The 21344-nt window shown below is 46.1% G+C and overlaps 4 protein-coding genes across 5 annotated transcripts; 2 read left to right on the top strand and 2 right to left on the bottom strand.

Moving 5' to 3' along the window:
• The first annotated feature begins 673 nt into the window (after positions 1-673).
• On the top strand, positions 674-1779 carry LOC101767703 (germin-like protein 3-5). Its single transcript, XM_004982053.3, has one exon. It carries the CDS (start codon positions 771-773, stop codon positions 1455-1457), a length of 687 nt encoding a protein of 228 aa, XP_004982110.1. The 5' UTR covers positions 674-770; the 3' UTR covers positions 1458-1779.
• A 7133-nt stretch (positions 1780-8912) lies between these two features.
• Positions 8913-11282, bottom strand: LOC101783925 (indole-3-acetate beta-glucosyltransferase). Its single transcript, XM_004986242.3, has 2 exons — positions 10551-11282; positions 8913-9956 (listed from the first exon to the last, which is right to left on the bottom strand). Exons 1-2 carry the CDS (start codon positions 11226-11228, stop codon positions 9162-9164), a joined length of 1473 nt encoding a protein of 490 aa, XP_004986299.1. The 5' UTR covers positions 11229-11282; the 3' UTR covers positions 8913-9161.
• A 1891-nt stretch (positions 11283-13173) lies between these two features.
• LOC101768111 lies at positions 13174-16606 on the top strand. Of its 2 annotated transcripts, none has more exons than XM_022823232.1 (3): positions 13174-13829; positions 15434-15483; positions 15673-16316. In XM_022823232.1, exons 1-2 carry the CDS (start codon positions 13302-13304, stop codon positions 15452-15454), a joined length of 549 nt encoding a protein of 182 aa, XP_022678967.1. In that variant the 5' UTR covers positions 13174-13301; the 3' UTR covers positions 15455-15483; positions 15673-16316. The 2 variants fall into 2 exon arrangements, with proteins under 2 accessions (XP_022678967.1, XP_004982111.1); XM_004982054.4 differs by lacking the exon at positions 15673-16316 and adding an exon at positions 16323-16606 and having other exon boundaries at positions 13177-13829.
• A 73-nt stretch (positions 16607-16679) lies between these two features.
• LOC101768512 lies at positions 16680-21016 on the bottom strand. Its single transcript, XM_004982055.4, has 4 exons — positions 20387-21016; positions 18921-19022; positions 17872-18138; positions 16680-17182 (listed from the first exon to the last, which is right to left on the bottom strand). The coding sequence occupies exons 1-4, from the start codon at positions 20912-20914 to the stop codon at positions 16982-16984; spliced, it is 1098 nt and encodes a 365-aa protein (XP_004982112.1). The 5' UTR covers positions 20915-21016; the 3' UTR covers positions 16680-16981.
• Positions 21017-21344: the final 328 nt, after the last annotated feature.

Genomic DNA, 21344 nt, shown 5'->3' on the forward strand with positions numbered 1-21344 from the left:
GCCGATACAAGGCTACAAGCTACGTAGCTAAACAGATAAATTAAATTAGAATTATCTCTACGACAATAATCCACTGTGCCTGCTTGCCTCCTTGACCCACCAACAAAACCGTAGCCGCCGGCTACAGATGTTGAAGCCAACTTAACTGACGGTGGGAGAAGTGGACTGCCAATTCTGAAACTTGTTCTGCTAGCCCTCTGTTACTTTCGAGGTGCAGTTTGAGCAAAATGTTTTCTGGCCGTTATATTAGCATAGCATGGATAGTGATTTATGGATCAACTCGAAGCTGTAGCCGGAGGGAATTGACTTGGAACAAGAGCACAAAGCCACAAAGGTGCGTAGCCAAGTGCAGTACTCCAGCGAGTTTTCTATAGCTCTCTCGATGTCTGCATGCAGAAACAAATATTGCCCGGTCCTTAGCAGCCGGTATGGCATTGACTGATAAAGATTTTGTGGCTGAAAAAATCAATATTCAAATATATTATGAACTAATTAGCTTGTTCTAAATTGTTATATAGTTAAAAACAAAACTATCTCCACGTTCCATCATGTTAATATAAAAGGGCTAAAATCACTGAACTTTGACATCAATGCATTTCATTACATGGCTAACCTGTCCTACAACGGTAGAATCCATGCATGCGTCCCTATATAAAGGGCACAATGGTTCACCAATCCATCCATCGCTGCTACCTCAGCTCTCCAGTCTCCACAACCACAACACACTAGCTAGCTGGTTATTCACTAGAGCCAGCTCAAGTCCATTAGCGATGGAGCACTTCAACTACAAAGCCCTAGCAGCATTATTGTCCGCCACGCTGCTTCTGCTGCTGGCACCTCACCTCATGGCCGCCGACCCGGACCCTCTCCAGGACTTCTGCGTCGCCGACCTCAACGGCAAGCCCACGGTGAACGGCTACCCGTGCCAGCCTTCCTCGTCGGCCGGCGACGAGTTCCTCTTCTCGACCAGGATCGCCAGCGGCGGGGACACGCTGGCCAACCCGAACGGCTCCAACGTGACGGAGCTCGACGTGAACGAGTGGCCCGGCCTGAACACGCTCGGCGTGTCCATGAACCGCGTCGACTTCGCCCCCGGCGGCACCAACCCGCCGCACGTCCACCCGCGCGCCACCGAGGTCGGGATCGTGACCCGCGGCGAGCTCCTCGTCGGCATCGTCGGCAGCCTCGACTCCGGCAACCGGTACTACTCCAAGGTGGTCCGCGCCGGGGAGACCTTCGTCATCCCGCGCGGCCTCGTGCACTTCCAGTTCAACGTCGGGAAGGAGGAGGCCACCATGGTGGTGTCGTTCAACAGCCAGAACCCAGGCATCATCTTCGTGCCGCTGACGCTGTTCGGGTCCTCGCCGCCGATCCCGACGCCGGTGCTCGTCAAGGCGCTCCGGGTGGACGCCGAGGTCGTCGAGCTCCTCAAGTCCAAGTTCACCGGTGGGTACTGACAGCCTCCTGCTGCTCTTATGATGGCTTCGCGCGTGGATTTATCCGTAGGGAATTGGTGTCGATCGGATCAACAACAATTTGGTATTGTAGCTATAAATAATGTCGATGAAAGGAGTCAGAACACGTATATTTAAGCTTTGTTTTTTTAAACCTATATTTAAGCTTTGGTTAAGAAGCTAAGTGTAATATTATGGAATAAGTCAGGATGGCCTCGAGGTTCACTACCTAGTCGGGGAATTAAATTGTATTTGCTCATTTTTCATGTGTAATGTAACAAATGAAATTGTATATGTGTGCTTTTCTAAAGTACGATTGTATCCAAGAAACCAATGCGATGGATTAAATGTTTTCGTTTTTAAAAGAAACACAATTCATCGGGTGCACAAAAGCACCCCAAATAGCCACCATCTGCAATATGTGGGCTCCACCAAAATGCAAATTCTTTGTATGGCTAATTGTGCAGAACAGGGTTTGCTCGTCAGACATGCTGGCAAGATGAGGATAGGACCGCAGCCCGACTTACCTACTCTGTAGGTTTACGATGGAGACGGCGCACCACCTCCTAGCGGAATGGCGATTCACAAGACGCTTGTGGATGTGACCTCCTGGACCTCACAAGGGAAACTTGCTCCAAACGAATGGCATCAAAATACGACAAGTCTGGAATGGTGGTCCAGTATCACAACAACACAAGGAATTTCACGGAAGACGACACGCAATATTTCTCTTCTAATCATATGGGAGATATGGAAGGAAAGGAACTCATGAATTTTCTGACACCAAGAATCGTCTGTACCATCGGTCCTCGCAAAAAATCAAAGATGAGGCGAACTAGTGGATTGCAGACGGTGCAAAGAGCCTTACGAGTCTTCTAACGTGAGAATAAGCTCAAAGTTTTGTTCTTTTTCGTTTTCCCTTTATACCGGCTAGCCGACTGTATTTACCCCTCTTTATCAATGAAATATAAGAGATTAGATTTCATTGATAGATACAAGTGCATTTACCTGCTGGCTGCATATCTTTTTAAGAAGGAAAAAGTCTGTTTTACTCCCTCAACTATTTTTAATATTCCACCATAATGGAAAAAATGTCCCGGCAGTGAAATAAAATGTTTCTAGGTAGGGAATAAAATGTTTGCAATGTAAGTCTAAAAATATATATTCCAGCTGCCAAACAAAATGTTCCAGATAGACAAATAAAATGTTATGATTTTATTGCATTTTTTATTATCGAGGGAATCCAAACTGCTGGATTTTAATCCAGTGATTTATCAACAGATAAATAGATAGCCCATTTTTCATTTGTCAAATATCTTTAAACAAACCTAACCATATATCAATTCCGGACCTAGAATATATGTTTAATCGTATTCATCATGATGTGGAGAAAAACCTTGAAATCTCTACTCTCAATAAGATTCAGAATGAATGAGCTTTTTGGTCTTCATAACTTCACTATGAAACTATAAATGGAGCTAGTCGGGGAATTAAATTGTATTTTTCTCATTTTTCATGTGTAATGTAACAAATGAAACTATGTATGCGTGCTTTCAAAGTTTGATCGTGTCCGAGAAACCAATGCAATGGATTGAACGTTTTCCTTTTTAAAAGAAAAGGTAGGAGCTTGGATTTCATTCATAGATACAAGTACGTACAACCAAGTGCATTTACCTGCTGGCTGCTTTAGGAAATGGTGGGAGCAAACGCTATTTACCTGACAGGTTTTTTTGGCAAAAATCTGTCAATTTTTTTTAATTTTCCAGCATGATGGAAAAAATGTTCCGACACTGAAATAAATGTTCTAATAAGTAGAGAAATAAATCATTCTTAAAAATCTGGATGTCACGGATTTGCAAAAGTTCCGGTCTAAAACAATTTATATTCTAGCTATGAAATAAAATGTTCCAGATAGACAAACAAAATGTTCTGATTTTATTCAATTTTTCCATCATCGAGGGAATCCAAACTGTTGGATTTTAATCCAGTGGTTTATCAACGGATAAATAGATAGTCTATTTTTTATTTGTCAAATATCTTTAAACAACCATATGTCACTTCCGGACCTATAATGTATGCTTAATCGTATTATCATAACATGGAGAAAAATCTAGAAATCTCTACTCTAAATAAGACTGAGAATGAATGAGCTTTTTGGTCTTCATAACTTCACCATCACCAAACATGGCTCAAGTTCATATAAATCAAAATCTGAGTGGGGCTTGTGAGTTGTGATCCCTTGCCCGGTCCTACCTGGCATGGGTCCGCCCTGCCGGTCATGTTGACAACGACCTGCTTTGTGCCACAGGAACCGCCTGATCTAGCTCGCTATGGGGACATTTTTTTTAAGGAACGGCTATGGGGACATTTAGGGATGAAAATGGTCGGTAACGATAGGGAAACCACTTTCGCTACTGTATTTTTTTGTCCAGGAACGGAAACGAGAGCGTGAATGCCGGTCGGGAAAATGAAATCGAAGATGTCGGAAACAAAATAATTTGGTCAGGAACGTGTTAATAACGATCGGGAACCGGTATTATCAATCGGGATGATTGATGGACTGAACTCGAGAAAAACAATTATTTGTATAATTTAGTTATCACAAAATACGTGGAAACAAAAACAAAGATTGCAAAGGAAAAGAGAAAATACAACGAAATGGCCAAACTTGCATCTTCGGTGGATTTCTAAGCCACGAGCATGCACAGGCTGACTGACACGCTTGGTCATTTCGTTAACCGGGAAAGCAGACCGATCTTTTGGAAAGCTGGCCAGTGTTGCTATACGGGAAAAACCGGGAATAAAATCGGGAATTCGTGAGTAAAATACAGGAACGTTCATGTTCCTGATAAATATAGGGTGCCGGTTGGGATGGGATTTCCCCGTCTTGTTTTCGTCTCTAGAGATATTTCTATACGCCTCTTCCTATCCTTTACCCCATCTTGTCGTAGACCCACTCATGCGTTCCTCATCCTCCTTTGAGGCCTGGTTCACAGTTGTGCAATAATTAGTTTTTTTATTTGAGGCCTGGTTCACAGTTGTGCAATAATTAGAAGGGAGGCTAGGAAGATGAGACTCAACCCACGTTTTGTATGCTCAAAATAAAACTAAAAGAGTATAAAATAATCCATAACCATAGATAACCTATCCACAAGTCCCAAGGACCATTGGCGAGCCGGTCCAGTCATAAACCAAAGCAAGCACCAAGCATTGAATGCTTCAGTTTTCGCATGCTCCGTCTATCTCATCAAGTGATCACATCTCATACCCTTAAACCTCGCTCCCCTCTATAACCAGCGGCTTCCACGGTTCCACCTTTCCGCAGCGCCAGCATGCACGAACTCGTCCAGGCTCCGGTCGGAGCTTCCGCTGACCACAGCGCGAGCCCTTTCCCTCCACTTCCCCGCTATCTCCCTCTTTGCCGACGCGCGCTCACCCTCATCCATGACAGCGCGCACGCACCTATTTACTCTAGGAGAAGGGAAAAAATGTTTCGCATGGGAAAAGGTGTTAAAGAAAAAGCAAAGAATGTTCCTAGAGGTGTGATAGAATGCATTCCACTCGCATATGAGGCATATAATCTTTTGGACTTGAACCTAATTTGCACTTTGCACCTCTCTGGTCAATTGAACGTACATCGTCGTCGTTTGCGTTGTACATTTAGTGTTGAACTAGGGTAGTCCTAGTCAAAAATTCTAATATACAATATGGTATAATCCAACACACAATTTGGATCCAACTACAAAATTCCCCAACAATTCTGTATACAAGTGAATCTACAATCACAATTTGTAATTGAAAGCTGGATTGTGATGGAGTAGAGTACAATTTAACAGAGGGATTAATAAATAATAACCAGAAGGTCAATTTTCAAGCTAGGCTAAGTAACCCTAACAACTGAATCACATCTCAATGAACTATGGACACACCAATCAATCATTGAATCAGTGAATCCACACTTGTAATTTGCAACCAGAAATCAGGATTGAGTACACCGTTAGGAGATTTGTCAATTCTAGATGGTTCTAGTGCTGCAGTGCCCGTGTCGACCGTCGGGGCATAGGTACCTGTGCCGTGCACGAAGCTGATCGCTGATCGGACTAGACTTACTTACCCACTATAACAAAGACTTAACCCATTGACTTGACTCAAGCTTGCAGCCTAAGGAAACTTACTATCTAAGGAAGTGGTTGCCTATACTAATGCTAGTAGATAGGCAAAAACACAAGGATTACTGCTAACATACCTATCTCAATCAAGAACTCCATATCACAACTATACTCTTTTTTTCCTTCGAGCAAACACACCATACAAAAAATCCCTACTTCGTAGATGGCTAGATTACACTAATCCGTATGGGCAAGATTACCCTAGTCCTAGGGTACTTCAGCGAGAGAGCAAGAGGGACAGCAGCAAGTCTGCTTGGAAGGATTAACTACATATATGGTCCGCAGGTATAAGCAATTATCAGCCTATTCCAGGAGAAAGCCACAGATCACAGCCTACTATAGGGTGAAGGCCTGCCAACTATTTACTCAAATGGTAGTGGAAGGAACAACTTGCTATTGGTGGGGAGAAAAACAGAAGCCACAGATCGTCTGGCCTGCTCCTACGTACTCCCTCCGTTCCAAATTATAAGTGATTCCAACTTTCTTGGAGAGTCAAATATAAAAATATTTGACCAAAATTATAGAGAAAATTACAAAAATTTATGGCACCGAATAGATATACTATGAAAATATATTTAATGAAGAAACTAATGGTACCTATTTGATATCATGAATGTTAGCACTTTATTGTATAAATTTGGTCAAACTTGAGATACTTTGACTCTCCAAAAAAGTTGAAATGACTTATAATTTGGAACGGAGGGAGTAGTACTTATTCCTTACACTATTGTGCAATGCTATAGTTATTCATTCGTTCCACACACCAACAATAATTGCTTCTATCTCTGCCCTCTCCAAAACCGAGTTATGAGGCCCATGGGTCAAAATGGCCATGTGGTCACTCCACCAAAGGTAGCATGTATGGGAGTCCAAACTGCTAGCCAACTTAAATAGTCAGGGTTAGAAAGCATTGCAACCTTGAGTTAACCTTTTTACGTGAAGCGAGGATAAAAGCATAAGCAGGTTCCAATGTAGGTGAGGTCCACTCAGCGTGCAGAGTGGGCATAAGCCGTTTTTCTGGACTGGGTCGTTACATTTGGTACCAGAGCAGGCTCTCGCCGTGTCACAGGCTCAGGCGGGTCAAGTGCGCGGGCATGGTGTGCATGACGCGTGGGTTCTGTGTGGACACGATATGGCACATGCACCGGCATTGGATGTACGGACGTGGCTGGGAGAGTAGGTCCTGGACAATTGTCCTGTATGGGTAGGTTGGTTCGATAGCTCGACGAGTACGTCGAGTCCTTAGGGTGGGAGTGTTGTGAGACCCATGGGCCAAAATAGCTATGTGGTTACTCCACCAAAAGTAGGATATATGGGATAGTCTCAAACTGCTACCCAAGTGAGAGATAGACCAACTTAAATAGCTAGTGTTAGGAAGCATTGCAACCTTAAGTTAACCCTTTTACACGAAACGGGGACGAAAGCGTAAGCAGGTTGCAGTGTTGGTGTGACCACTCAACATGCAAAGTGGGCATGAGCCGTTTTCTTAAGCTAGGTCGTTATACAAGTTATTGCTTCCGCTTACGTGACAGAAGTTCCCCCGGCTAGTCCTGCTGACCCAGCAGGCCGATAGCATATTGATTGCTCCATGGCTTTTCCCGCTCCTGTGGTTTCATATTACACGTGTCTCACGTAATCAGATACCGATTCAATTACTTGATATTCATTTTATAAATATGTTTGGATTAAATTCAAATTATCTTCTCTAAATAAATACTACAACTGTTTGTCGTTTCCGTGCAGGGTGGTCGGCTGAGTCAGAACCGAACGCGAAGTTCAAGTTGGTGATGACTTGTAACTTGGTGAAGCGCGTGGTTTGCGTGTATCAATCATGGTGATGTCCTCATCATCCTTCCCTTCTTGAATTAGAGTCGTCCTCAACTCCATCCCATCATCCATCTCCTACAAAAGGTTAGTGACAAAGCAATGTGCAAGACAAAGGATGGTATGGCAAGGTGCATCATGATCAAAATGTCCGGCAACATTAGAATTGGTTGACAGAAAAGCACATTCTTTTAATTTATTTCATTCTTCGTAGCACAAGGTGAATCTAATGCATGTGCGGTCTTATCAATTTCAGCAAGCCGTTTATTATGTTTACTAATGTCTACAGGTGATATTCTTATGCATAAAAGTATATTTATTAGTTCTACCATGGTGTATAGTATTAGGTGCAGCGTTGTTGTGCCCCTTTGGATATGTCCAGTGTTATTATAATAGCCTTTGATTTGTTGGATTTACGATCTAAGAACACGATAATAGTACCCCTATCAGAAGAGCTTGATCGATGCAGATGACTACAGTAGTTAGAATGCTAAAACTGATGGGAGGTAAATGGTTGCAGGGATCCAAATATATTTCCAGAATGAATAAGCTGATAGTTTACATTTTCTAACCACCATAGGAACCTAATGAGACGGTTCATGCAAGAACACAGCAGGACCTGCCAAATTCCAAGATTACTTTATGAAGGAGACCAATTTTATGCAAGTAAAATGATATTAGGTAACCGCAATCTCGTTGGTAGTGTCGATAGACAGAGCCACGCGCCCACGGTGATGAACTTGAGCATGTGATGGCTGATGAACTGATTGTGGACGTGCAGGAGCTCTCGCAACATGTTTGAACCATGTCGTACGAGGCTGACGCTACCGTAGCCTCTGCCCGCGCCCGGATGCAGGAACGCCAGCATATCCTTGAGCGGTCGCATATCCGCGTTGGGCTGTTGACATCGAGATGCTCCACGAAAGCCACGGCTGGCACCCCGCACGCGGTCGGCGGAGAGCTCATCGCTCATCTCCCTGTCACTCGTCCGTTGTGGCTTTATCCTTGGCACGCAAATCACGAGCTGTCAACCGGGGGCTTCGCCACTGGTGCAATGGAGCTCCAGGAGGCGAGGGCCGGGCTGCGACGGAGGGCAAGCGGAGGCAACTGGAGCGTGGTGCCGTCGTGCCGTTGCTCCCTCCAACGTCGCCTTGCCTGTCGCAGATGATGCCTAGCAGGCAGAGTCGGCGGGACAGACGGAGGGCGGAGACCAGTTGGTGCAGAGGTAGGCATATGATGCTGAGCGTGGCGTCTGTTGGGAGGCTCAAGAACGCTCTGGAAACGCTAGCAACAGAGCAAAAGACCGCAGTAGGATGGACCGGTCAAAATGGACAAATGAGGTGCCAGAGTCCATGGGGCAGCTTTCGTTATTGTTATTGTGTTTGATTGGTTGTATCATTTAATTCATATATGAAATGATTTAAAATAATAATGATTCTTTTGTTTGGTTGGGTGAATTGGATCAACTCATTCAGGATGAGACCATCCCACTTAATACATTATTCTACTAATCAGAGTGAACCATATGTTACAAGTAAATTGGTTGAACCACCCCATCCAGGATCATCCATGCATGCATCATGTAATGCATGCAACCAAACACACTCTAACAGATGGGTGAGCGTCCTAACCCCAGCCACCATGTAATTGTGCCCGGCCGATCCGGTCATCACAAAACAAAGCAAGCCAAGCGTTGTCTGATCGCATCGCGTCATCACATCTCAGACCCTTCAGGCTCGCTTCCCTCCAGAACCAGCGCCTTCCACTTCTCCGCAGCGGCGCCGGCGCGCACGAACTCCACGAACTCGTCCAGGCTCCGGTCGGAGCTGCCGCCGGGCGCCACCGCCGCTCGAGCCCTGTCCCTCCACTTCCCGGCCGTCTCCCTCATCGCGGCTGCGCCCTCGCCCTCGTCCATGACGGCGCGCACGCACCGCTCCACCTCCCCGCGCGGGAACACCCCCGCGGCGTCGTCGCGGCGCGCGCGCGCGCCGGCGCCCCAGGCGGCCTCGACGTACCGCGCGTTGGTGGGCTGGTCGGACCACAGCCCCAGCGCCACCATCGGCACGCCGAAGCCGAGCGCCTCCAGCGTCGAGTTCCAGCCGCAGTGGGTCACGAAGCAGCCCACGGCAGGGTGCGCCAGCACGTCCAGCTGCGGGCACCAGCGCACGACCATCGCGGCGCCCGACGCCGCGGGGTCGTCGAGGAGGTGCCGCGGGAGGTCGTGCTCCTCGGTGGCCCGCACCACCCAGAGGAACGGCTTGCCGGCGGCGAGGAGGCCGCGGGCGAGCTCCTCCGCCTGGGCGGCGCCGAGGGACGCGAAGCTGCCGAAGGAGACGTAGGCCACGGAGCCGGGGGCCTTGGTGTCCAGCCACTTGATGCAGGCGTCCTCCGGGTTCAGCAGGTTGGCGCCGTAGGTGATCCGGCCGGTGGCGCCGGTGCCAGCGGCCGGCAGCGGCACGCACGGACCGATGGCTCGGGCCTTCATGTAGTTTGTCAGTCCAGCCAAGACCTAGGCACAGGAAGAAGCGGTCGAGATGATTAGTCCGGTTCAAAGAAAAAATTAAACTTGCTCCGAATCTCTCATCGTGCCGCACATATATATGCTCTGAAATGAAATTCATCTGGCGGTACCAGGTAGGAAATCAGTCTTACTAAAAAATTAAGAAAAAATCTACTTTACTATCATCATCAATTCAGTTTAATAAAAGTTATGCTCGATTTGTTTCCTGAACTATTTTTCTTTTTTTATTTCACTATGTACAAATTCTTTTAAGTTCAAATTTTATGAGAGGACGTAATTAATGCCCTGTGTTAAAAAATGTATTAAGAGTTTTATGATTATTTTTATAGGTTCGGAACATTTAATATGAAATTGATTTTAGAGATACCAACTTGCCCGAATTGTAATAAAAAAAATCTGATGTGTTTATTAAAAAATTAAATAGACAAAGTGAATGGATAAGGAAGCATTTTTAGTTTACATGATTTTGAATTTATTAGTCATAAAAAACGCACTTCATATATCTATATGAAATGTGTTTTGTGTATGACTAATAAATTCTAAGAAACCTGTAAACCAAAATGCTTCCAAATCCGCACTCACCTCGCTCTCCAGCTCTTCGAATGAATTGAACAGCACCCAGTCATCTTTCCCCTCTTGAGCGAACTGTTTGAGCGCGCTCTCGGCGATCATTGGGTACGGCCCATCGCCAAACACGGACGACGGGAACTCCGACCTCTCCATCTCCGGCAGCCCCTCGAGGGCCTTGCTCCGGGGTACGCCACCACCACCGTCGCCGCCGTCCGCGGCCTGCGGCGGCGGCACGGCGAGCCTCCCCTGGTTGAAGTGGTAGTACACGGCGCTGACCGCGCACGACTGCGTGGAGAAGGGCACGGCGGGGAGGCCCATCCGCCGCGCCACGGGCGGCACCCACTGCTCGTACGAGTCGTACACGACGCACGTGAAGCGCTGCTGCGCCGCCGCCGACGGCGACGACGACGCGCGCTCCTCGATGAGCGCCGCCAGCGACTCGGACATGGCGGCCGTCTGCTTCTCCAGGTACTCGCCGACGCTGGCTGCCGACGCGAACCCGCCCTCGTCGTGCCCGTCGGAGACGGCCTCGACCGCCGCCGGGCGCGCGTCCACGGCGGATGTCCGCGCGATGAAGCGGGTGGTGACGAGCGTGGTGGCCACGCCCTTGGACGCCAGGCACTTGGCGAACTGCACCATGGGGTTCATGTGGCCCTGGGCCGGGAACGGCACGACGAGGACATGCGCCATGGCGGCTGCTGCTGCTGCTTCTCTCCCTCGCAACAATGGGTAGGGGAGACGGGGATTCCAAGATAGAGCGAATGTTACCAGGGGGCGGAGGCCCGGCGACGATCACCCCGCATAACATGTGACGGCCGATAGGCACACTCTCGTGCCCTTTCGTAAAAAAAAAAAAAACATGTGACGGCCGGGCAAACTTGCCGGATGCGTTTTCCCAGTTGTACAAGCTAGCGACACCTTTTGTCAGTGTGTGTGCTGGAGTACACCATTACGGTCAGTAACTGTTGTCCATAGTAGCCACGCTACGTGGATGAAACATGAGGAAAGCTCTCGCCTACGACTGAGACTACGAGGAGTGCATGAGCTGGGCCCCATTTGAACCTGGCCTGCATCGATCGACGGCCACTCTGCTGATTAGAGATTTGGCTATGCTTTGGCTTGGAAGGAATCTGAAAACGTGTGAAACGCCATGCTGATCTGGATTCATATGTGTATATGCTATGGATATTTTGAATTTAGCCTTGTTTAGTTCCCAATTTGAGAGTGGCAAAATTAGCATTTTGCCATAAATGCGCAACTGTAGCATTTCGTTTGTATTTGTGAATTATTATCCAAACATTGACTAATTATTAGGCTCAAAAGATTCGTCTCACAAAGTACAACAAAACTGTGCAATTAGTTTTTGATTTCGTCTATATTTAGTACTCCATGCATGTACCGCAAGTTTGATGTGACAAGGAATCTTCTTTTTGCATAGTGTCAAAGTTGGAAGTTTATAGGGAACTAAACATAGCCTTAGCAGAGTGATGTACAGAGTTGGGTGCATTACTTCCAAAAAGTAACCATGCGTCCTTGCCTTAATCCATATACCTTGCAACAAAGGTTGAGCGTTTACGCACCAGTTTCAGCAAACCTCTCGCAGGAAAACATTGGAAAGCACAAAATCTGAACCATAGCCATCAGTGCTGTGCTGTCATCTATCCCTCCTGAAGTCCGGATAAACGAACGAACGAACGAATGGCAGTTCCGCCGTTTCTTCTGTTTTTACTCTCTTTTGGGCTTCGTGGTAGGCTTATAGCCCAAGAGCCGTAGGATGCTTGTTTCGGGCCTCTCAGATCCGTCCGATCAGGCGTTCCCCTACACACACGTTCATCATTATATAGGCCCATTACGAAATCAGGCCTTCCCTCCTCAAAAGTAGTTTGCTACAGTACAGCCCAACTCGTGGCAATAACATTCCAAAGTTCAAACCCTGTGAAAGAAACGGCAATAGCAAATTTGGAAAATTCTAGTTTGCACTATCGAAGCATGCAAGAAGATGACCGGTCGGAGGTGGGTGCTGGTTTCGCAGCTGGTTGCACGACCAAACAGCTTAGAGCATAAATGTGCTCCCTCCGTTCCAAATTATAAATCATTTTAATTTTTTTGAAAATTAAAACATCTCGATCAAATATATACAATAAAGCACTAACATTTATAATACCAAATAACTACTATTAGATTCTCCACTAAATATATTTTCATATTATATCTATTATGTGCTATAAATTTTTGTAATTTTTTCTATAATTTTGGTCAAATATGAAATGATCTGACTCTCCAAGTTGCAGTGACCTACAATTTGAAATGGAAGAAGTACAACGCAAACCTTTAGTAGCTGATCTGCGTGCCACGTGTATAGAAGAGTCGCAACGCAACAGCATATCCATCACTGGGATTCCGTCTGATCTGATCTTGTGTTACTTGAAGCAATTTCTCAACTCCCATCGCTCTTGAGTCTTTGACCCTACAACTCTTTTTTAGAGTATTTGACCCTAAAACTATAATAGCAAAAAAAAGAATCTAAAAAATAAAGAAAGAAAAACATTTTATTACTAGATCAAAACAAAAACAAAATGGCAAAGACCTGAACCCAAACCTCGTGGTTGGTTCCATTCCATATAGATCGAAGCATCGGAACCCAAACGGCCAAACCCACCACACCCAGACCCAGCCCAGCCGGCACCTTCTTCCCCGTCACGGTGATCCCACCAAGACACGCAGAGGGGGGAAGAAAACGTGCGCTCTCTCCGTCTCCTCCCAATGCGGCGCCTCGCTCTCCTCCTCCTGCCGCTGCTCCTCGCCGCCGGCGCCGCGGCGGCGGCGACCCCTCCCCCATCCCCTCCCACTCCAACTCCCACTCCGCCGCCGCCGCACAAGAACGCGACCCTCGCCGAGCTCCTCCCGCTGTACGGCCTGCCCCCGGGCGTCTTCCCGTCGACCGTCACCGCCTTCTCGCTCGCTGACAACGGAAGCCTCGCCGTCGACCTCGCGGGGCCCTGCTACGTCCACTTCGGGTACCTCACCTACTTCCAGCCCCGCGTCACGGGGGTGCTCCGCTACGGCTCCCTCTCCGGCCTCGAGGGCGTCCAGGTCCGCCGCTTCCTCTTCTGGTTCAACGTCATCCGCATCAAGGTCGACCTGCCCCCGCCGCCGAGCTACGTCTACCTCGACATCGGGTGGATCACGCGCAGGCTACCCGCCGCCGACTTCCAGTCCATCCACTCCTGCGAGGCCTCCAACCGCTGCCGCCTCTCCTCCGCGCTCGCCGTCGCCGCCAAATGGTTCCAGGTAGGAACAGTTTCCCCTCCTCGCCGGGTACTTTGTTGTCACGTGCAGCCATTGGCATTCAGTCAGTTCCTTGTTTGAGCTTATCGGGTTTTCTGTGGTGAACTTGGTCCCTAATTACAAATTAAGTTCCTAACGAGCGACGTGCCAGTTCAATTTCCTGGCTATGTTTTCTTGTTGGGTCGTGAATCCGAGCAGAAAGGTGCCCGTACGCCACTCTTGTTCTTTCTAGAGGCTTGCTTGATGTCGATGGTAGTTGGTTTTGAGTTTTGACTTTCTATAGACTAGGGAGGTAGCGTGGTTGTGAAGGAAAAAAACCGAGGATTGCTTATTGCGGATAATCTGACATTGGGTATTAAAGGAACGGCACGTGATTGTAAAATAATATGCCTGACTGCATCCTGTGGAAGTTCTTCAGAGTGGTCCTAAGCATATTTTTTGTTCAGTATTAATGCATCATGTGCTGACTTTGGGATGGGAAGGTACTCCATTAGATAACCAGCGTGCTAAAGATCTCACAAAGTGCCATGACCATAGGCCATTCATCTGTCAGGTTTACTAACCTTCTGCCACGGAGGGCAATTTAGGAGGGGACGAACCCCTCAAATCCTTACTTATGCTTGCTTGATGAGGGGGAGGGGGAAGGGCCAATCTATAGGGCCGCCCAATGCACAATTTTGTTTTGAGATCATGATTTGCTACCACAGGACCGGTATAGTCCAGAAACTTGTTTCTCCCAATGAGATTGAGGAGTGAGGTTGTGAGACAAGTCAAGTAGTGTCACACAATTACCCAAAGGAGATATTCTACCTATATGTGATTTCCTTATATTGTGACATTGTGTGATTGCCTGGTTGGTACCACTGATGGATTTGTAAGCTTATGAAACTTATTAGCCCTGCGATTGCTGAGGTTTCTTGAGTTGTCTTTGTGAACAAGTCCAAGCGTATTGCTCTACTGTTATTAGCCCTGTGGTTGCTGTGGTTTTCTTGAGTTATCTTTGTGCACAAGTCCAAGAGTATTGCTCTACTGTTCAGTTTACTGTTAGTTCATGGGTGTGCTTGTTTACACCATTTAATTGTAAGTTATATCAGTGAATTTTATTTTTAGTTCTCTCTGGTGGTATACTAGAAATACAGAATGTTGTGAATTAGACATGAAAAGGGCACAGTAAAAGATGAATGGAAATGAAATTGATTTACTGATTCAGGTATTCTGTAACAATATATTCTTGGTGACTCAATAGTGTCACTGGCTGAAGGACGGGCTCTTATTGCTTAGAGTGGTCAATATGAAATTGAAGAAATAGAGAAAAAATCCCATTTTATGATTTGGATTACTGATTCAACTTATGGGTAAATTGCTACGTCTAACAATATTATTTTGGGAATCTGACTTGCAACGATGGCATTTGATTTCCTTTTGAAATGATGCATGTGACCTGTAAACAAACTATTATGATATGATCTTTTCAGTATATAGGCAATTGATGTGCTTGGTTGAATGTCAGCTTGCAATTGATGACCTTTTTTACAGCACGGTTTCTATATGGCATTTGATCACTATGTTAGTTTTCTTGATCTAAATTACTGTTTTGGTCCTTGCAGGACTTCTTTGCCCAATTTTAGGGGATGGGGAAGGCCCAGCATTGCATGAGGTAATATAGCATTTTGGTTATAAAGATTTGCATCTCCCTTGATCTTTCAATTTCATATTGCTAAATCATCATCTGTCTAATAATTTATGGCATTCTACCTGATAAGGGATATTTTGCTTACAAAAAAGTTTCAGTTGGCTGAAAACTTATTACTGGGGCATATGTCTGTTTCCTTGTTTCTGATCGCAGAAAACTGCTCTACCACTTTCTAGAGTTTGTTTCACTGATTCCCTCCTTTTCGGTGTGTGGGTGCCCATCCCACTACGCTCCATCCTGCAGTATGCATTTATTGGTTGATTCCCCACGAAACTCGATTCATTTATTGTGGTTCATTAGTAGCTAGTGTTCAAGATAGTGTTCTGATACTCTGCCATAGCGGTAACCTTTTAAAAAAAAAAGATACTGCCATAGCAGTGAGATTATGGAGATGGTATTGGAATAGCAATTTTAACAGGAACTGCCATATTAATATATTTATCCCAAATTTGGTTCGGAATTGGTCCCAAGCTTGCCTTGTTGCTGGTGCCCAGTATCTGTTCACTTAAATGCTGATGCCGAGTGCACATACCAGTACTATAGTAGTGAGATGGGATCTAGCATGTGGCCTTCCAAACAAAGTTGAAGCCATAAAAAGAATGAGTTGTGATCAGATGAGCCACCGATTGTTCCTTCCTGCCCACTTCTTGATGCATACGTGGATCAGCAACTCTCGTCAAAAGCATCTAACAAGTGTTATCTTATCAACTAATGTCATGAATTTTCTAATTATATATGCCTCTAAATGATTCTGTTGATTTTCAGTAATTTTCCACTAACTTTATCCTCACAACTTCCTGTAGTTTCTCAGCCTTCGACACCTTGAGAGGATTGTTTGAGCCGTGGACAAGTGCGCTGCCGTTTGTTAAGATCTCTACAAGCAATGCAGCTAGCCAAGCTGCTGTCTCATTTGTACATTTGTTGACGTTTGATTGCCACGTGATCTTGTGGACTCTGTATCGGCTGCTTTCATCAACTTTGTTGGTGTTCCACACTTGAAAACAGGAGGCAAATATGAAGGTGCCTGTTTCGTCATTTGTTAGGAATCTTTAAGCAGTACCGCGAAAACAATGTTTGGTTACCTTCATTTGGCTATCGAGTTTCAGCTATTAAATAAAGATTGCAAAAAGAAAAGGTCGCAATTTCAGCACAAGCCTTGGTTACATGCAACGCAACCCAATTAGACAATCAGCAGTTCATGATACACCAGGGAATACCTAAGAGATGGTACTAACACTTAAATATTGTAGGAGTATTACAGTTACCTAGCACTGTCCGGAAGATTGGCGACCTGATGACATCCTAATGTTTACATAACTACGAGATATTACATGTTAATAACAGTCCACAGCGCAACATTACCTTATTCCAAGGGTCGCTAAGAGATTCTGACGAGCTGTCAATAAATAACGACCCATACAAGGGCGGTACAAGTTGTACAACTATGCACAAAGCATGGAAGCTAAGTAGAGCTGGGGGGACGAGGGTCCCTGAACACTGATGAAGAACCACCTGATGCAGCGGGGGAAGGCGATGAGGCTACATAGTTCCCACCTGGCAATGATGCTGAGTGCAGGCCAGGATGTTGTCCTTGGTGCCCGCTTGCTGCAAAGCGTGATGGACTTGCCATAGAGAATGTTGCCGGACTCCTTGGAGTGTGGCCCTGTAACATCAGATGTGGTTCTTTAGCTGAAGAGAAAATTTTGTTTGTCTAATTTTGTCGTACTCCAATACTGTCCAAATATAGTACCTCTACCAGTACCATTCAATTTTGATCCCCAAACCAGTTCTTGGTGGTTTTCAAGTGAAATGGCGGTGGTTTTTCCTCCAAGTTGGTTTTTTTTTTACACCTATGCAGCTATGCTATGAAGTGGCCTGGGATGGAGTATCACTCTCTCTTCTCTGGCCTATATAGCAAAAAAAAAACTTGGAAAAACCTGCTGCCATGTCACCTGAACCACTGAAAATGGCTTCAGGGCTCAAAATCAAATGGTATTAATGGTTGAGGTGCTAGATTTAGATGGCGTTGGAGTTGAGACTCAAACTTAGACAAATAGAAGAGTTGAGGTGCCAAGATAGGCTTATTCCAAAAAGTAATAGCGGGTGGCATCAAAGCAATCATTAATTCATTATATTCTGAACTTAGAAGTCGGAAATGGTAGATAAGCATGTCGAGCAGCATTTACAGAATGATCTTTATTTACTGTTAAGTTATCTTCTGATTTTGAAGTCTCACTCTTGCAGTTTGCTACAATCTACATTCTACGCACTTAGTGCCAAAAGCACGTGACATGGACAAAAGTAGATATGGATTTGCAACAAGACTATTTAATGACCATTCGAACAGCTTACCTGTAGAGAACCAAAAGGCGACCTAACAAATGAGGCTGTTGAAGGAGAGATGCTGTGGAAGTGATGCAAGGGTCGCCCAGGAGTGCCCTGGTTGGAACCAGCATCTGAATCGCCAGCAACATCACCGAAATTGACATCAACAGTCATTCTGGGGCCCAGCCTGGAAATAGAACTTCCATCCGTTGCGTTTTCTGATGGCTGAGGCATAGCAACGCGCAACGAGGCCTGCATGCTACGCCTTCGGATTTCCTCTTCAGCATTTAAAACCTGTTCAAACAGATAAAACAATGACATTCCATACTGACCACCAAGTTCAGTCAGAAAAGAGCAGCTAACCACCACTATGGCACTATTGTGTATCCATATATTATTTCATTCATTCAAACTAATGGACTAAGCGACAAGTATAGCATTTATCTAGAGATAGGAGATAGATATCAAGACTATAGCAAATGACATCTAAAGATCCCGAGAACCTTCTTATCCACAGACTAATCCAATTCAACGACCTTTTGTGAAGTTAATTGCAACTGTCCAATGTGAAGCATCTGGACGCACTGCCAATATGGCATGTGCAACAGAATGTTTAGGAATTGACAAAAGTGTTAAACTATTAAAAACATATTCGATAAATAATGATGAACGAGAATGAGTTTCGTATTTTTCAATGAGTAGGCATGCAACTCCCATTAGTTTCCAGTTTTCCCATCATTAAAAGCAAAGCTTCGGAACAACACAGCAACAACAATGTCTCGAGCAACACGAACTGAGCTTAATACTTCAACCTGTGTCAACTGAAATATGAGCTTGGATTGTTATTATTCATCGACACCATATTCAGGTGGGTATATCCACTTAACTGTTTTCCTGGATTGGAAAATTGTTCAATGGGGAAATATAATCCAGATCTACATCTTACAAAATTGGTTATCAGAAATCATAAACTTGTGTACAATCTGAAGGTCACTGGATACATATTCAACCGGCGAACATGCAATACTATAACCACAGACATTGACAAGAAAAAACATGGATAACGCAAATAATACCTGCTTCAGCATCTGCACAAGATCATGCTTTTTCTTATTTAGGATGTCCAGCTTTTCATTCAACTCTCTCTTCTTTTCATCGATTTGATCAGGATAACTCACCTGCAATAGATGTAAAACCATGCTGGTCTCAGTAACAGAGTAAGTCACAGTGGTCGCAACATAACAAACACAAAGCAACGGAGGTCGCATGTGTAGACACCCGTTCATATGCAAGCAATGTGTAAGGCTACTCGGTTATAGTCATACCTTTACATATGTTCCCCCAATACAGATACGCCAAGGATACATATCGGAGGAGCATCCGATTAAAAAAATAAAAGAAAAATCAGATACTTGGGCCAATACCAAGGCTCGTCAGATACTTCATCTGGATACGGCCCAGTCCACAACAACCCCCCTTATCACCCCCCCCCCCCCCACCCCACCCCCGGCTCCCTGTGAGTCTGTGACCTAACCCGCACACCCGCCACCGGTCGCAATGTATGCCACCGGCCCATCCCTCCTGCTTGAACTGATGACCTCCTCCATCTGCCAGCGGCAAATCAGAGGCAAGTCAGCAGCAACTGGTGAGTCCTCTCCCTTATTCTCTTTTCCTGTTTACAATCCTATCCCCCTGTCTCCGAGTTGCTTGACTTCTTCACCATCCCAAATGCGAGCTCAAGCAGCTGCCGACGATAAGCTCGAGCAGGCAGCAGCTGCCAGCGGTGCATGCTGCCCACAAGCTGCACGGTGCACGTTTATCAACACCCACATGCGTGCAACGATCTCCACTACCTGGTGGCAGTTCTTCCCTGTTTCCTCTCCCCTTTAATCCCTTCCTGCCCCTTCTCCCATGTCCAGTAGTCAAATTAACCCTTGATTGATTTTTTTGGGGGCAAGATTGGATGGCAAGAACACGATTACAAGAATGCAAGGAAATTTCCTGCTAGGCAAATGCTTTAAGAAATTTTATATGCCTTATTATTTATTTATTAAAAAATACTAAAATGTATCTGTGTATAGGTTTTTTTCAGAAAATGCCATATCCGCCCGATACCAATACACGTGTACATGCTGCATAAGCCTTTACAACGTACCAGAACAAAGTAATCAAGCAAAACACATTCTTCTATGAGAACATTTGTGTTAAGTGGCAATCCAGAACACCATGTATTCTAAGTTTCTAACTTTTGTTTTATGCGAGATGATTAATGTTGAGTAATCTCAGAAGTTTCATCTTCACTGCAAGATGAAAGTTGGCTGTCCAGTGTTGGTCGGTGTGAAGATTATTAAGAATATATATGCTCTGAACTCATATTCCCAAACTGCCTCCTCTGGGACCTCACACTCTCTTTGCCAGCAAGGTACTCTGCAATCTTGGAATGTAACGGGTTGCCTAAATTATGATTGTTGCTAGCAGTTAGCACAATCAAGACAATTGCAGCACAGGGATTATGAGAATCGAGAATTCGGACAACCCTCACCTCCTCCTGGTTAGCGTCAACGCCCTCACTTTCACCTTGCCCTTCTTCAGCATCACCATTGCCATCACCTACAACGACTATCTCCCCGGCATCGTTCATGTCAGCATCCTCCACAGCCCCCTCCTCCTGCTCCACCTCTTCCGCCAGTGCCTGCTGCTGCTGCTGCTGCTCTTCCTCCCCAGCCCCCTCTTCCGCCTGCTGCTGCTGTTCCCCCTCCCCATCCTGATGTTGCTGCTGCGGCTGCTGTCCCACTAGTTCCTCCAGCCGATCCGCTTCCTCTTCACCCCGTGCCTCCCCATCGTGCTCCGCCGCGCCACGACCGCCGTCCGCGCCCGCGGAGGACGGGGATCCGCGACGCTGCTGCTCCGCGGCGAGGCGCGCGATGGCGAGGGAGCGGTTGCGCAGGAGGCGGCGGAACCGCTTCACGGTAAGGGTCGGGCGGGGCGGCTCCCACCGGCGCGGGGCGGCGGCGATGCTGTCGCGCCCGCCGATGTGGAGGTTGCCGCGGTACATCGAGAAGGGCACCATCCTCCGGGTCCTGGCTCCTGCCCCCCGCCGGCCGCCGCGGCGAGTAGGGTTTGGTGGGTTCGGCTCCGGCTGCGGCGCCGGCCGCAGGTTCAGGACTTCAAGGTGGGTCGGGTTGCGGTTACGAGTTACGACTGGGCCGTTTGGGCTTTTCGCGTTTTGGGGGTTCCTGTCGTTCGGGCCGGCGTTTCACTCACTGCCTGGCTTGTGAGCCCTGTTAAGGAATTTTTTTATTTTTTTATTTTTCTTTAACAATTTTGAGAAATAAATAGCCGATTCAAAAATTTGCAGAAACAGACCCCTACCACCGGATTAAACGCTACCGTCAGCTAAAAAATCATAAGAACTCGGATGGAGATAAACTTTATATGGAGATCTACAATTTCAAAAAATCATAACTAATTTATATGAACTCGGATGGAGATAAACTTCA

The sequence above is a fragment of the Setaria italica genome, chromosome IX, assembly GCF_000263155.2.
Source record: "Setaria italica strain Yugu1 chromosome IX, Setaria_italica_v2.0, whole genome shotgun sequence".
In the NCBI taxonomy this organism is placed as follows: domain Eukaryota; kingdom Viridiplantae; phylum Streptophyta; class Magnoliopsida; order Poales; family Poaceae; genus Setaria; species Setaria italica.

Excerpts from the sequence above, each read along its gene's own strand:
- LOC101767703 (XM_004982053.3), top strand. The coding sequence starts at position 771 with ATGGAGCACTTCAACTACAAAGCCCTAGCAGCATTATTGTCCGCCACG.
- LOC101783925 (XM_004986242.3), bottom strand. The coding sequence starts at position 11,228 with ATGGCGCATGTCCTCGTCGTGCCGTTCCCGGCCCAGGGCCACATGAAC. Across the intron at positions 9,957-10,550 it reads TCGAAGAGCTGGAGAGCGAG|GTCTTGGCTGGACTGACAAA; the intron begins GTGAGTGCGGAT and ends TCCTGTGCCTAG.
- LOC101768111 (XM_022823232.1), top strand. The coding sequence starts at position 13,302 with ATGCGGCGCCTCGCTCTCCTCCTCCTGCCGCTGCTCCTCGCCGCCGGC. Across the intron at positions 13,830-15,433 it reads TCGCCGCCAAATGGTTCCAG|GACTTCTTTGCCCAATTTTA; the intron begins GTAGGAACAGTT and ends TGGTCCTTGCAG.
- LOC101768512 (XM_004982055.4), bottom strand. The coding sequence starts at position 20,914 with ATGGTGCCCTTCTCGATGTACCGCGGCAACCTCCACATCGGCGGGCGC. Across the intron at positions 19,023-20,386 it reads TTGACGCTAACCAGGAGGAG|GTGAGTTATCCTGATCAAAT; the intron begins GTGAGGGTTGTC and ends CATCTATTGCAG. Across the intron at positions 17,183-17,871 it reads CGCCTTTTGGTTCTCTACAG|GGCCACACTCCAAGGAGTCC; the intron begins GTAAGCTGTTCG and ends CTGATGTTACAG.